At 48.5% G+C, this 16,560-nt stretch overlaps 1 protein-coding gene across 2 annotated transcripts in view; it reads right to left on the reverse strand.

Moving 5' to 3' along the window:
* LOC135905127 (uncharacterized) overlaps positions 1–7,293 on the reverse strand; it is a 55,749-nt gene extending 48,456 nt beyond the window's left edge. Inside the window, exons 1-2 of one of the 2 annotated variants that reach the window (XM_070532321.1) lie at positions 5,484–7,293; positions 178–439 (exon numbers count right to left, since the gene is read on the reverse strand). In XM_070532321.1, the coding sequence (XP_070388422.1) occupies positions 293–439; positions 5,484–7,022 (1,686 nt within the window). In that variant the 5' untranslated portion in view covers positions 7,023–7,293 and the 3' untranslated portion in view covers positions 178–292. Of the gene's footprint in view, positions 1–177; positions 440–5,483 lie in introns of those variants that run through there. The other variant, XM_065436136.2, reaches the window with a different exon arrangement.
* Between the last annotated feature and the right edge of the window lie 9,267 nt (positions 7,294–16,560).

A 16,560-nucleotide genomic window follows, 5' to 3' on the forward strand; every position in this document is an offset into this window, starting at 1 on the left:
GTCCGCAGAAGACGGACGCCGTAGGGACGCGTTCTACGGCGTTCTACGGCGTTCTACAGCGTCTTCTACGGCGTCCGCGATTTGCGTGGCCAACGCCGTAGAAGACGCTGTGGTATGCTGTGGTTGTCTCCACTCTGTACGGAGCGGCGGGCGAGGAGTAGTAGTAGAAACATTTATTTCGAAGGGAAAGAAATAGTTGTCGAAGACTTGGGCGGCGGATGGAGAACTCATTTCAGAGCCCCTGTGGCCTGTGCTGCTGCCCTTGCCTGCTGTATCAGGCTGCGCTGGGTTGTCAGGTCCGAGCTGGACAGAGAGGCCTCCCACTGCTCCTTCGTTTGAAGTGTTCGTAAGTGTATGGGTTTATCCCCCGTGCACCCCCACGTAACATGGAAGGTGGTGGGGTGACCGTCGCACCATGGGCAGGTAGGTCTGTAGCGTTCTGGAAACAGAATGTGATATTTATACAGGTTGGGGAAAGTGTCCGTCTGGAGTTGTCTCCAGTCGCGGGCTTCCTGCGCAGTAAGTTGTCTATGTGGTGGTGGTATGAACTGGCGCATGAGGCGTTGATGATGGAGTCTAATAGTATAAACTGTTGACATTGGTTGAAGTAGTGAGTGGTCGGGGGAGATTGTGTCTTGATCCGCTCGGCTAGTGTAACCTCGAGCTAGACCGTCAGCTATCTCGTTCCCTTCCGACCCAGAGTGTGCGGGGGTCCAATTGATCTGGTGTTTAACGTGAGTCTTTGATCCTGGGCTGCTTTGAACAAGGTGGAGCAGTCTTTTATGGATTCTTCCTGCTAGGAGGAGCCGACAAGCCGCCTGCGAGTCGATGATAATATAAAGGGATTGGTTGATAGCATTCCCGTGTTGTATGGCGAGTGCTATCGCAGCCACTTCTGCTTCCAGGACGGAGCAGTTTGATATGGTTAGACTTGTGATTTCTTGATGATTGGATCCCACCACAGTTGCTACCGCTGCATGTCCATTGGGAGGTCCGTACAAGGCTCCATCTACGTAGACGGCCCTGCCGCTTCTTCCCATTGTCCGTTTTATGTAGTTCACTCTTGCTGTTCTTCTGCCTTCGCAGGAGTGGGACGACATGTTCTTTGGGATGGGAGCTACGTGCAGGCGCGTTCTGTCTTCTGTTGGAATGTTAGTGGTAGAGTGTATGACGCCTAAGTCCGCTGGGTAGCCGACTCGCTGAAGTATTAGTCTACCCGTTTCCGTCTTGAGTAGGCATTCCCGCTGAGATAGGAGAACTGCTTCTTGGATTTCGTCGAAAGTGTTATGCGCTCCCAGAGCTTCAAGCTTGTGGTTGGCGGTATATGGTGGGAGGCCTAGTGCAGTTTTAACAGCTGTCCTAATGATGACATCAATTGTGGTTCGTTCTGCTTTAAGGAGTGGAAGATATGGAAGGCCGTAGGACAGTTGGCTGATGATAAGCGCTTGAACCAATTTCATGGTGTCTTGTTCCTTCATGCCTTTACGGGTTCTTGCCACGCGCCGTATCATGCGCGATACTTGTGTGGCCAATATTTTGAGTAGTTTGATGGCGTGTGTGGCCTTGCGGTCAGATTGTAGCCAAATGCCGAGTATTCGGATGAGTGATACTTCTTGGATGAGTTCTCTTTGAAGTTTAATGTGGATGGGGTCTTGGGTCTTGTAATTGTACCTCTTGATACGAATTACTTGGGATTTCTCCGTAGAGCATTTCAAGCCACACTGGTGTGCTGTTGTTTCAACACAAGTGGCGGCTTGTTGGAGATAGTGCTCCTGCTCCGCGAGGGAGCCTGTCCTTGTCCACACCGTGATGTCGTCGGCATATAAGGTGAACCCTATGTTGGGTATGGCCTGTAATGGCCTAGCGACTCTGGTCATGGCGATGTTAAATAGGAGGTGTGATATAATTGACCCCTGCGGTGTGCCTTTGTTAGGCATAGCCTGTGGGTCAGATCGTGTTTCTCCCATGCCTATGGTGGCCGTTCGGTTTGACAGGAACGTTCGGACGTATTCATATATGCGCTCGCCGCAGTTGATGTTAGATAGCTCCTCGAGTACGGCTTGGTGCGATACGTTATCAAAGGCGCCTTTGAGGTCGAGTGCCATGATTAGATGTTCCCCGCCTCTTGGTATGTTGGTCAAGACCTCCTCTCGGATGAGTAGGAAGGCGTCCTGTGTGGATAACCCTGATCTGAAGCCGATCATGGATGGGTGAAAGAGGTTGTTGTCTTCAATGTAATTTTGGAGGCGTTTCTGTATTACTCTTTCATAGAGTTTGCCCATACATGATGTTAATGAGATGGGTCGCAGGGCATCGATTGTTGGTCGCTTCCTTGGTTTGGGTATGACTATGATCTCGGCATGCTTCCACTCTGGTGGTAAGATGTTCTTTTGCCACAGAGAGTGGTTGATATATTGGGTTAGCTTTTCGATTTGCTCCTGGCTGAGGTTGCGAATCATGGCGTTGTTAATTTTGTCAGCGCCGGCTGCGGTGTTCTTGGTGCAGGCTCGTGCGGCTGCGTATACTTCGGATTCGGTTATGGGGGCATCCAGCTCTTTGTTGGCGCATCCTGCGTATCGCTGTGTGCATGGAGGAATAGTCCCAGTTGCACAAATGTATTTGTCTTGTAATGCTTTTAATAAAGCTCAATCGTCGCCTGAGAAGGTGTGAGCGATGCGTTTGAGAGTTCTGTTTGATTCGGATTTCGATTTTGCGGGATCAATTAGGTTCCTTAAGACGGTCCATGTTTTTGAGGTTCCTAATGTCCCTTTGAGAGATTCACAGAACTGGTGCCAATTTTGGTGTGCCAATTCAGTGGCGTAGTTTTGCGCCTCTTCCGTGATGTTTGCGATTCGTAGGCGTAGTTGCCTGTTTAGTTTTTGACGTTTCCACCTTCGTATTAACCGGCGACGTTGCTACCATAGCTAGGTGAATGAGGTGTGTGTCGACTCTGGAGCTTCTGGAGCACGTTGTATAGTCTCCGTGGTCTCTTCGTGTGCCTTACAGATACCGTCAGTCCATTCTGTGATAGATGTGATCTTTTGACACTTGTCTGTGGTGATTGCACGGAATTGGGTCCAATCAGTGATTCTTGCTATGCCAAGATTTTTTCTGATTTTTGTAGTTAAGATAGAGGTGCTTATGATGCAATGATCACTCCCAAGGGTCTCCCCCAGGTTGGACCACGCAGCTTCTTTGACATTTTTGACTATGGTGAGGTCGGGGCATGTGTCGCGGGTGACGCTGTTTCCCTCCCTTGTTGGGTATAGCGGATTGGTGAGGAGTGGCATGTCCACCACAGTGAGTGCATTAAGGATGGAATCTCCTCTGTGCGAATTTGAACGGTACCCCCATTCTGTGTGGGGGGAGTTAAAGTCGCCTACAATGACCATTTGGTTTGGTTCTGCGAGTTTGTAGGCTTCTGTGATGATGTTGGTGAAATCTAGCCTCATGGGTTTAGGCTGTTTATAGATGTTCGTTATGAATGTACTCTTCCAGCCCCTTTTGTTCGGAACAATCTCAACAACGAGGTGCTCGATGTCAGGGTCCGGAAGAGCATGTTCGATGGCTGTAATGTTCTTTATTTATTTATTTTATTTATTTACATATACTGCCATCTTGCATAGCAAGATATTGCAGGAGTGAGTGCATACATATGTCAATCAGTTGAAGAATACATTTGAGTGGCAAAAAGAAAACAAACAATCGAAAAAAAAACAATATCAGGAATAGCTAGTTGATTAATGAACATGATTAGGTAATAGGTTGGCAAATACATCACTTGGTAACTCGCGCAAGGACCCCTCGAGGCCATTCCAAATCACAATTGTATGCGGAAAAAAGGAAAACCTAAAACAATCAATCGTTGCATTCAAAGGAACAATGTTAAGATGATGACTTCTTCTGGTGGGCCGAGAAGAAGGGTTAGTGAAAACAATAGGCGCATTGACATAAGTTTTCCCATGAGCAATTTTATGTAGCAGAACAACACGGTCACAAGTACGTCTATGGGCCAGTGGCTTTAGTAGTAGCTTGCTAGCATGCGATGTCGGTGAGAAATGGCGGTCATAACGATTATATATAAACCTTATGGCCTTTTTCTGAATAGACTCAAGCATGTCTATGTCTTTGGAATGATGTGGCGACCACACTACCGACGCGTATTCAAGTAGAGGCCTTATTAGTGATCTGTATGCCGTTAATTTACATTCTTTAGTTGCATCTCGTAAGGTTCTTTTAAGATAACCCAGTTTTCTCAACGCCTTGTTGGTTATACAGTTAATGTGAGCATGCCATTTTAGATCAGGGGAGAAAGTAACACCAAGGTATTTAAACGTGTGGACGCTTGCAAGCTTGTGCGCTTCATTAAAATATGTAAATTGTAATGGTTGTTTTTTATTCGAAAAAGTCATTGATACGGTTTTCTTAAAATTAAGTGACATTTGCCATGTTCTGCTCCATTCGCAAAAACGGGTGAAGACTTCATTCAGCTCTAACTGATCATGATTACTACTTATACTAGAATAAAGGACACAGTCATCAGCATATAGTCTTATTTTGACAGAAGTGCCCGCGGTTACTTCAACGACATCATTTACATAGACTACAAACAGCAAAGGACCCAAGACAGACCCCTGTGGTACACCGGATGTAACATTGACACGAGATGAGTGAACATTGTTAAATGCAACAAACTGAGTTCTTGTACTTAGGTAGTCCTGTATCCAACCTAGTAATTTATAATCATGAATTATTGCCTTGAGTTTAATGAGAAGCTTGCTACGAGGATGGCCACCGTAGGCATGCGAGGTTGACAGATTGTGTAAGATAGTGATAGGGATGGGGTCTTCTCGGCGCCTATCTCTTGCAGGCATATTACGTCCGGTTTGATTAGTGTATTGGCTATGAACTGTTTGAGTAGGCCTTGTTTTCGTTTGTATCCGCTACAGTTCCATTGCCAGATTTCGAGGTTTTCGTTTACGGCTGTACGGGGGTGTCTCGCCATATTAAGCAAATGTAGAGGCGCTCGCGTAGCTGGTCTCGCTACCGAGAGAGTCTGTGCGGTGCCTCATTTTGGACGGCCCTGCTTCCGTGTTGGCGCACCTTTTACGGTTTCGGTGGGAGTGGAGTTCCTGTATGAGTTGTTTCACGTGTTGCATCATCCGTTCTTCTGATCTGGACTTTGTGAATCTGCACTGCGTGTTCAATTTATGGCGAAGAAGTTGAATGACTTCAGCTGTGATTGTAGTCTCAAAGTTATCGTTCCGTTGTGTTGGCTCTGGTGCTTGCGGCACTGGGATTTGTTCGCTTTGGGTGTTCGTGCTGCGGCTTTGCGTGAATTGTTCGAGCTGTGCTTGCATTCGTGCTATTGTAGCGCTTTGTTCTGCAAGCTGTTTGTTTTGTTTGGCAATCATGGCTTGGAGTTGTGGAACTCTGGGGTCAGCTAGTGGGGTATGTTGCTTAAGCCTCTCTGACCAGCTCACCCGTTCGTCCTGTTCTTGCTCCATTGGCCGTGGCCCCTGCTGCGAAGACCTGTGGCTCGACGTTGAGTGGTTGGCGCCTCCCGGCACCTGGGGGGCTTGCTTCTGCTTCGACGCCAGCTGCGTGTCATGTTGCTGCGTCAGTAGCGGCTGTGTAATCGGACGATGCAGGGGTTGCTGCTCCCGCGATCCGGTGTTCGCGGTGGCCTTGGACTGGTTCGGCGCGTGACTCCTCGTTGCGCTCTCGTTGCGTTGTTTGCTTGCGGCCCGCTTTCTGCTGGTGCTTCGGGTGTCGGCGACGTTGCGATGTTGAGTGGACCCGTCTTGGTCCTCGGAGCTGAACCACCGTTGTCTGTTTTTCGTTTGTGACGCGTCCTTGCGGGAGACGTGTCTCTTTTGCTGTTCTTGTGGCTTGCTTGAACGGGCCGGCTTGAGGCACTGATGGCATTCTCTGCTGCTGGTGACGTGCGGGCCTCCACAGAATCCACACTTGCGCTGGCACGTGTGGTCTTCCGGGGGGCTCGGCATTCCGCAACCTCGGCATATTGACAAATTTGGATTTGGGCAGACGTCCGGTCTGTGCCCTGCCTGCATGCAGTATTGGCAGAACTGTCGTGCAGGCCTGTACTGGTAGCAGGGATACTCGCAACCACCGTGGTACACGAGCTTCGGCAGGTTCGGGCCGTCCATCGTAAGGAGGGCAGTCGTTGAGGACCCCAGAATCCTGGCGTCAAGGATCTTGATTCTTGTATCTCGGGTCCAAAGGCCTTGCATCAGCGTTTCGCGTGTGTTACGGGGGTCCAGCCCATGTATGACCACACGTAGCAGTTGGGGAGAGAACGGAACGTAGGCCCGCAATGGATAAATTTTGTTGCCGAGCGTTAGGTGGGTAAGCTGACGGAGTGTCGCTGCCACGTCTTTATATTGAGTACTGACCACGATAATGTTAGAGCCCAGGTGTGGCCTTATGATGTATTTTCCTTCAATGAGGGTTGATTGTGGGCAGGAGTGGGTGACGGCTGCTGCGATGACATGGTTGGGAAACTCTCTTAGGTTTAGCCCTCTTGTGGGACGAATGACGATTTTGATGTCTCCTTTAGGCAAAGGAGGGAGTCTTGGCCGGCGAGCCGGGCCTTGTTTACGGGTTTGCTCCGAGGGGTTGTTGAAAAAAGTCTGGCCACTCACGGGTTGGTTGGCGTCTGTGATGTTCTCTTGTCTGCGGGCCGCTCTACGGAGCTTCTTCGCCCGGGTTTTGCTGATGGCGTATTCCCATGCTGGGTCACTCGGCCCTGGGTCTTCGGCCGACGGCTGGGGTCCGTGTTCGATGAAGGATTCATAGTTAGCGGCGTCGGGTTCTGGGGTCTCGTCCATGGAGTCGTAGTCCTCGGGGAGGGGTGCGTCCACGAACGCTTGATGTGAAATACCGCTGGATGTGCCGGCTTCACCGTGTGCACTTCCTGTGGCCATGGTGGTGGTTGTGGTCCCCGTGGGCAACGAGTGTGACTCGCTGGGGCTGGCTGGGCAGGCAGCTGCGTTGGCCATATGATGTGCTGACGTGCGTCGCTGCTCCGCCGTGCGCCGCCAAGGCGGCGGTAGGCTTAGTGCGACGGCGTCGCGTCGGAGGTCTTCGTAAGCCGCTTGTGCAAAAACAAGGGGCACTCACGGGCAAAGAAGTCGTCGTAGAGGTTTCTTAAGTGTTCACGAAGGTCCGAGGTAGAAATTTCGGGCACTATAAAGAGGTAAGTTGGTGAAGAAAGTAGGAAATGCGCAGAGCCCATGTGAAGCGCGTCCGCTCCGCTCGGCTCGCAGTCGCGTTCCCCCGGCGGGCGAGGAGGACATCGGGGCACCATAGCAGCCGCACAGGAGGGCACTTAGCGGGCCGCGTTCCTCGCTCGCGCAGGCGAGAGAACCGCGTTCGCCGGCTCACCCGCACACACTTTCACTCATATGGATCTTCACGGCGACGGCGACGGCAGAAATGCGCCCTGGAGTGTCCGTATAATTGCTATCACAATAAAACAACGTTGTGGCATCATGCACATGGTCGCTTGCGTCGTGATGTTGACTATCCGCAAGTACTACGCATATTCCCGCGTAATTATTGCGTCTAAAGTCATGCGTGGAATAGCTGAGCCTAGACCTACGATAAGCGTCCTAGCCTTGCTTTATCCGAATGGCACGTGAAAACACAAACAAGGCAGAGCATGACATAATAATTCGTAACATGTCCCAGCGTGTGTTGCAAATTTGGATGGAATTTGGCGTCTTCGTAGTATAAAAGGAGATATAAAAAAGTATTTATTGGAGAGCAAGCTGTTTGGCTACGTAGACTCGCCTACGTGCGACTGCGGAAGAGGAGGAGGAGGCGGGACAAATTGATAGAAAGGGCGTTAGGAGAGGTTGGTCACACGATTTAAAAGATTTATAAGAGAAATATAATAATAAAGGCACTGCACTGAGCATCATTTCTTTCTATATTTACCATGTTTTTGTGTGCGATTTGCTTGTATATTCGTATCATATACTACTAGTTTCACGTCTATGCATTTCTACATTACGAACAGGTTGAGAAGTGCTCGACGAAATTGACAGGTGAATAGTAAGCATCGATCCCTGAAACTTCTAAATATTAACTGCCGGAGCGTGGTCAACAAAGCAACTGACCTAGAGGGACTCGTTATGGTTAACGATTCTGATTTGTCACATTGACAGAGACATGGTTCAGTTATGAGGTCTACAACGGTGAATTCGTTCCTGCAAGATACAGTTGTTAGAGGAAACACCGCGGTAGCGGGGTCTGTATAATCTACAAAGGAGGGGGATATAGATAAGAAGAAGGTAGGGAGGTTAACCAGAATCACGTCCGGTTGGCTACCCTACACCGGGGGAGCGGGAAAGGGGGAAAACAAAGATAACAGGGAGAGAGCGGAGGGAAGGAAAGAAGGAAATTGCAGTGAGTTCGCTGACGTGTGTGGTCTTACAGAAATTACAATTACAGTCACAAATGGTCGCACAAGCCCGTCGTCCTTAAGAAGCACAAAAGTGCCTTCACAGCTTTTTGGGCCGACGGGCGATGGGGGCGGTGTTCGAGCAGCACCTGCACAGAAAGCGGCCGATTGTCCAGTTTTTGAAAAGCCCTGGCAAGTTCTTGTCTCTCAGGGGTGTATCGTGGACAGTGGCACAGCAGGTGGTCGATGTTTTCTTCCGTGCCACAGACCTCGCATGCTCCACTGTCAGTCACTCCAATCAATGTAGAGTAAGCCTTTGTGAACGCAACTCCTAACCAAAGGCGACAGAGAAGCGTAGCTTCACGTCGAGGAAGTCCGAGTGGAGGCCGGAGTTGCAGGGAGGGGTTTAGTCGATGCAGTCGTGTAAGTCGTAAGTTTGGCGAGTTCCACTCGGTCAGTGTGAGACTGCGTGCCAAATGTCGAAGCTGCCTAGCGGCGTCTGTCCTCGAAAGCGGAATCGGAACGCTCTGCTCTTCATGATGTGCTGTACGAGCAGCGTTATCGGCGGAATCATTGCCACTGATTCCACAATGGCCAGGTATCCATTGAAAAATGACCTCGTGACCTTTTTGTTGGACATCATGGTAAAGTTTCGCGATTTCGTATGTCAGTTGGTCATGGCATCCGTGTCGAAGAACTGACTGCGTGCACTGTAATGCCGGTTTGGAATCACAGAACACAGCCCATTTTCTAGCTCTTTCAGATTCAATGAATTCCAGTGCTCGACGCAGGGCCATTAGTTCTGCTGCCGTTGAAGTCGTGACATGCGATGTCTTGAAGCGCAGTGTCATTCCTCGCGTTGGTACCACCACGGCACCACCGGAACTGCACGACGTAGTTGATCCATCGGTGTAGATGTGGACGTGGTTTCTGTACTTTTCATGCAGAAGAAGTAAGCTCAGCTGTTTTAGAGCAGGGGCCGGTAGATCTGTTTTCTTCTGTAGTCCTGGAATCATTAGATGCACTTGAGGACGGCTCAAACACCACGGAGGAAACGCTGGCTTGGCCGCAGGTGCGTACCCTGAAGTAAACGACGCACGATGTGCACTGACAATGCCGCTAAATGTCGAGCAGGGCCTTGCAGCAGTGAGGCTCGCCAAGTGGTGGGAAGGAGTCCTAGCATAATGCCTGAGATGCATACGCATTGTCTCAACGGTAATGTGCGTTTTGATTGGGTAATCCTGCGCAAGGGCAATGGTCTCAGCCGTTGATGCACTGCGTGGTAAGCCAAGACATATCTTAAGGGCTTGGGCTTGAATGCTCTGTATCGTACGCAGGTTAGACTTGCAGGTGTTGGATATTGCAGGCAGGCTGTATCGCAGGAATCCAACGAACAACGCCATGTACAGCTGTAACATAGCGTGTACAGATACTCCCCAACTTTTTCCAGCAAGGAACCTGAACAGGTGGCAGATAGCAGTCAGCCGCTTTTTCACGTAATTGACGTGCGGAGTCCAAGACAGGTCTCTGTCAATTACGACTCCCAAGAATCTGTGACTTCTGCTGTATGGTATAAGTTGTCCGTTAATAGATACGCCGTAACCAGACATTGGCTTTCTCGTGAATGCCACCATTGCGCACTTTCCGCATGAAATTTCAAGTCCCTGTTCACGAAGGTAGCAAGATGTCATTGTAGCAGCCTTCTGAAGCCGAGCGCGAAGCTGAGGTCGTGTCACGCTTGATGTCCAAATGCAGATGTCGTCCGCATAGATGGAAAGTCGTACGGTGCTTGGCAAGTTGTCAACTAATCCACAGAGGGTGAGATTGAAAAGAGTCGGGCTAAGCACTCCGCCTTGAGGGACTCCTCGGCTACCGTAATGCTCGGATGTCGGGCCATTTTCTGTGTCTACATAGAATGGTCTCCTCTGTAAGTAGTTGCACACCCACATATACATCTTACCACCAAGTCCGACGGCTTCTAACGTGCTAAGGATGGCTTCATGGGTGACATTATCATAAGCCCCTTTAACGTCTAGGAACAGAGCAGCAGATAGTCGCTTACAGGCCTTTTGGTGTTGTACAAATGTTATCAAGTCAACAACGTTGTCTGTTGACGAACGGCCACGTCTGAATCCGGCCATGGCATCTGGGTAGATTTCATAGTATTCTAAGTACCATTCTAGACGTGTTAAAATCATTCTTTCCATTGTTTTTCCGACACAGCTGGCAAGTGCTATCGGACGGTATGAGGAAATGTCCAAAGGCGACTTGCCAGCTTTCAGAAGTGGAATGAGGCGAGTTGACTTCCATTCTTGCGGAACCGTACCCGTCTGCCAGGAGTCGTTGTACAGGAGCAAGAGTGCCTTCCGAGCTTGGTCTCCTAGGTTGCACAGGGCACGGTATGTAATGCCGTCAGGTCCTGGCGCTGAAGAACGCCTGCACAAAGCCAGCGCAGCTTCTAGTTCGTCCATAGAAAAAGGGCATCCCATGCGGGGATCACGTGAGAACGGTGGGTGGTCGAGCGTCCCCGTACCCGTTCCATCGGAATTTGCTTCGCCAGCAATCTTTCTGCAGAAAGATTCAGCGACATCAATATCTCTACATTGTAGATGGAGTGCCAGAGATTTAAACGGGTGGCGCTGACCAAAGGTTGTGCGAAGGCCACGAACAGTCCTCCATATAAGCGACAAAGGTTTTCGCGGATCCAGGGACTCGCAAAAGGATACCCATTGTCGCGAAGCCAGCTTGTTCATGTGACGCTGTATTTTCTTTTGTGTTCGTCTAGCCAGTCTCAAATCATAATTGGACTTCGTGCGTCTGTATCTTCGCTCCGCACGACGGCGAATTGCTCGAAGTTTCGCTAGTTCAATGTCGAAATCGGTGCGGGAAGAACTCTTCGAAAGGAAATGCGTGGTTGTTTGTATGGCATCCTTTATCGCGCCCTGTACGTTATAGGAGGTGCCGTCATGACAACAGTCTTCCATTATTATTTTGTATTTAGGCCAATCGGTGCACTGGACTGTTCTGGAGGACTTGGAGCTAGTCAAACCTTCGATCTTCAAATAGGTTGGGATGTGGTCGCTACCCCGCGTTTCTAAATCCGAAAACCAGTGTACTCTTCTCGAAAGCGAACGTGAAACGAAGGTAAGGTCCAAGCAACTACTATACGCTGATCCACGCAGATAAGTAGGGCTACCATCGTTTGACAGGCAAAATTCCAGTTCAGAGGCAAAGGACACCAACGTTCTGCCTCTAGAGTTCACTTTGGAGCTTCCCCATAGGTAATGGTGGGCGTTAAAGTCCCCGGTGAGCACCCACGGCTGTGGAGTCGATGTCAAAATGCCCCGTAAGCGCTCACAATCTAGACGACTGGTTGGAGATAAATAGGCTCCAAGAATTGTGAACGTCAGCTTTTTCTTCTTCACTGTTAAGCAAACGTATTGATTTGCTTCGTCAGGAGGCACTGTGTGATGTACATAAGTCAAGTCACGGCGTATAAACACAACGACCTTGCTGCACTCGCCGTGGGCAGAGGACATAAAGCACTCATACCCGGACAGTCTGATAGGAGCTGACAGGTTGGGCTCACAAATCACGATAATAGGGAATTGGTGCGTAAATACAAACTGTCTGAAATCGGACATGCGTGACTTAAGCCCTCTGGCGTTCCATTGAAAGACAGATGCATTCTTGACCTCCTCTTGAAACGACGGCAATTTTCGGGCCGTGGTTTTACCCTAGAGTCGCAAGCACCGGACTCAAGGTGTCCAGCACCTGCAGTGCGCTCTGTGCCGACGGGGTTTTCATGCTGCTCAGTAGAATGCGCATGGCGTCCATAAGTGACTTCAGCATCACTATGACTTGGCGATCCCCAGTCGTCGTCGCATCCTCGGTTCGTGAGGTCATTGAGGGCGGCGCAATTTGATGTGACTCCGGTGCAGGTTGTGCTCGTGGAAGTGTTGGCCACTCTTCAGGAGGTGCGAGTCTTGCCCCTTTCTTCGTTTTCGAAGTGTCTGTCTTTGTGGAAGTCAGCGTTGATACAGTAGCCGCTTTGCCGGAAGACGATGGTGTACATCTTTCAGTAGATGTTACTCTTCGTGATGCTCTTCGATGGCGATGTCGTCGTCGCCTGAGAGTAGCGGCAGCCTCTCTGTGTGTTGAATGGTCCCGAACCATACGTTTGAGCACTGCTCGCTCGTTCCTCACCCGCGGGCAATCATTGGATGAGGCCTCATGAGTACCATGGCAGTTAGGGCACTTCAACACAGTTGCGCGGCAGGTATCTGCTGAATGAGATTCAGCGCACCGTGGGCACACCAGGTTATTCCTACACACACCTTTTACGTGTCCCATCTTGCAGCATTTGTAGCACTGCAGGGGCTTCGGTACGTATGGGCGGACTGGATGGCGGACGTGGCCAACTTTGACGTGTGAGGGAAGGCTGTCTCCCTCAAACCACAGCTTCAGGCAACGTGTGTTGCCAAGTCTTGTGATGTGCTTAATAAGAGTGCCTTCTGTAGTTGGCTTTATTAATATAGGGAAGTCGTCGGTTGGTATAGAAATGTCGACGTCATAAATGACGGCGACGGTGCCATTACAGCCTGTAGGTATCATGGATCGAACTTGTACTTTGTCGATCTCCGTTACGTGCCGTAGGTTTTGCAGTGCACTACGGTGTAGAACATCTACTGCTAGGACATTCTTCCGTGAGTTTATTCTCACGTCCTTTATCTCGTTTGGCGCGATTCCCTCAAGAAACGCGGAAAGGACTTGCCTGTTTAGGAGTCGCAGATTGGACACTGGGTCCACAGGCATGAAGAGCATGGTGTACGGCCAGCGCTGTGGTGTTGTCTTCATGGTGGAGACACTTGGTGACGATGACCTCCGTAGCAGTCTTCTTTTTGTGGTTCGGCTCATGACAAGTGTGAAATCGTCGTCCGACGAGTCGACGCTGTCCGAGTACAACTCGGTTGACTCGCTGTCTGTATCACTTGACGCATTTCCGCGTTTCCTGGACGTGACACCACGTGATGGCTTGACTCCAGGAAGGTCTGCGAGGGCTTCTTCATCCATTGCCGCAACAAGGGAGCGGCAGCTCCAAGAGTTGGGAAATAAACAAAGCGAGACAGAGGTACAAGCGTTCTATGACAGAAACACTTCCGTATAATCTACAAAAGTGCTCTTAATGTGTTCCTGATGCCTGATGTACCCGGCATTGAGTGTACCTTCTGTAAAGCTTATAGTTGTAATGTTAGGTATATTATAGAAGGCGTGTATAGGCCTCCTAACTCTACTGTCAGTAGTATGAATGGATTGAAGAAGTATTTATGTGAACAAGTTAAACCTGATAATCGAATAATCTTACCTGAAGATTTTAATTTGCCTAATGTTCATTGGTTAACAATGTCCCTAAAGAATCACAATGGTAAGGCATTAGAGGCGAAGTTGGATATTGCTTTCACGTTTGACCTCACCCAAATTGTTGAGGGTTTCACGAGAATTCAAGAAAATAGTAAAGCCCTTCTCGATCCTTCTTTCGTAGCCGGAACTGTTACTGGCAGTATTACGTGTCAAATGACTCCAGGAATTCCTGATAATCAGGCCGTTTTCCTTAGCCTCAATGATGTTCTACCGATCAAGGTCCCCAACTTCCACCGATGTAGACGCTTTTATGATAGATGGTGTTCAGGTTTCCGATGACACAAGGATCGCGAATGCATTTAATAAACCATATCAGCCCTTTTTTACTGACGACGATGGCAACTTGCCAACTTTTGTGTCACCATTACCACCAATATCTGACATTGTCATAGGCGAGCAGGAAATCTTCAATATGCTCTTAAAACTCGATGTGAAAAAATCCGGTGGGGCTGATGAAATGCCCATTGCCTTTCTCAAACAATATGCTGAATGGGTTTCTAAATACTTGCACATTCTGTTTTCCAAATCGTTGAATGAATGACAAGTGCCGATTGACTGGAGGACAGCCAGAGCGAAGCTGCTACACAAAAAGGGGAAGAAAGATGCAATCGCTATCGGCCAATATCACTAACATCAACGGTTTGTAAATTACTCAAGTATGTAATTCATAATGACATTTCTGAAGGTTTAATTGCCCATAATGCCCTATCTGAGTATCAGCACGGATTCAGAAAAGGCCATTCGACGAGTATACAATCAGTAGAGACTGTTCACTGTTTCGCATTAGCAATTAACAATGGTGTTCAGACAGATGCAATTTTTATGAATTTTTCTAAAGAATTCGATAAGGTGTCGCACAAAAAGTTAATTTTCAGACTAGAGAACTCGCTTTAAAACATATAGTTAACTAATTAGATCTCAGCCTACCACCAAAACCGACATCAGCTTGTTATATTTAAATATAAATGCTCTGAGAAAGTTTCCGTAAAATCTGGCGTCCCCCAGGGATCGGTGCTTGAACCGCTTCTTTTTCTTTTGTATATAACTGGCATTGTCAGTGACATATCCGTTACCGTAACACTGTATGCGGATGGCTATGTTATGTATTCTGAGGTAAAAAAGCTTTAATTAACCAATAACGTTAAATGCTGCATTTCAAAAAGTGATCGCTTGGTGTCACACTTGGCAGATGCCTATGAGGTATGAGAGAACCGTGTTTATGAGCATTTCGCATAAAATGGAGCCTCTTACGTTCCAACATCATTCAAACCGTACATTTATCAGTGAGGTGCAGCACTAGAAGTACCTGGGGGTAAGGATTACTAATAATCTGTCCTGAAATAACACATTGATTACCTTGTGGCCTGTGCTAACACTTTCTAAGAAGGGCTCTCAAGCGCTCCATTCCTAGTGTTCGCTTGCTGTCGTACAAATCCGCAGTACTACCAATACTTGATTACGCAGTCATTATTTGGAATCCATTCGCGTTGACTAATATAAGGAGGATTGAAAACACGCAAAGAAAGGCTGCCCGATTTGCCTAAAACTGTCACGGTCGAACATCTGTAAATGCACTGCTGTCAAGAGCAAATCTTTCGCCTATAAGTGAAAGAAATAGAGTTTCCCGTCTCAAATTTGTATGCCAATTAATTAACCGACACTATATAGTATAGACCCTAATAAAGTATTGCCTTTCTCTTCAGGTAGTGCCACAAGGCAACGTCGCGATCTCACTGTCGCACCCTTTCATTCGCGTAATAATTGTTTTAAAGATTCGCTTTTCCGAGGACTATCAGAGACTGGCATGCCGCCGCATGCCGCTGTCCGCACACGCCGCCGCAAGTGTTTTTGTTGTTGTTTGTTATGAGTCTCACATTCACGGATTGGGGAGCACTTTTGACATACGTTTAGTTTATCACGTGACAGAATAGTGCTCCTCTGGCACTTCTGCCTTCTTCATGAGGCGAGAAAAAAAAAGCATGATTATTATTATTGTACGCTAGGAACTTGGAAGGCCCTTTTGCCGTGTTTACTCAGTAGGAATTTGGTTGGGTGCATTCATGGAGCAAGCTCAATCGCAGACTGATGTACTTACCGACGTCTTCCTCATACTACAACCATCCAGCGCAATGCATGCGTCGTTGCTTATAAAGCGTCCTAAGAATTTAATGAGTCTTGCCCCAACGGAAAGTATATTACTTGAGCATTTTTGGCAAACAATCTCTGCAGCCGAAGTGCAAAACTGAGCAAACAAAATGCAATCATTAAAACGCTTGGCACGTTTCTCCCATTATTACTTTTGTACTCAGCAACGGTACGAGTAAACGTCAGCAACATGCCACATTTCGCTATTTTGTACAGCAGCAACACAGTTGGTGCAATGCGCCAATTTGTAACAAACCATGGCAACCAACCCAGCACGGAAAAGTCGCACATAGCCGCTCCACTACCGCGGGGCCGTGTAGACAGATGAAAGACACAGTTGCCTGGAAGTTATACCACCATGATGGCAATAAAGAATGATTGTGTTCAATGCGGCAACATTGTTTCCAAGAGCGCACTATGTCCATAAATTTGTGTTTTTGCTTTGCCTTCAACGAACCTGTTTTTGTTTGAATCGTGCTTCAGTTACTGTACTTCAGTGCAGAAGCAGCGGCCATGTTTTTATGCCATCTCTCCGCGTTTCCTTATATAGTTCCGGCATTGCATGA

This window comes from Dermacentor albipictus, chromosome 1, assembly GCF_038994185.2.
Source record: "Dermacentor albipictus isolate Rhodes 1998 colony chromosome 1, USDA_Dalb.pri_finalv2, whole genome shotgun sequence".
Classification (NCBI taxonomy): Eukaryota; Metazoa; Arthropoda; class Arachnida; order Ixodida; family Ixodidae; genus Dermacentor; species Dermacentor albipictus.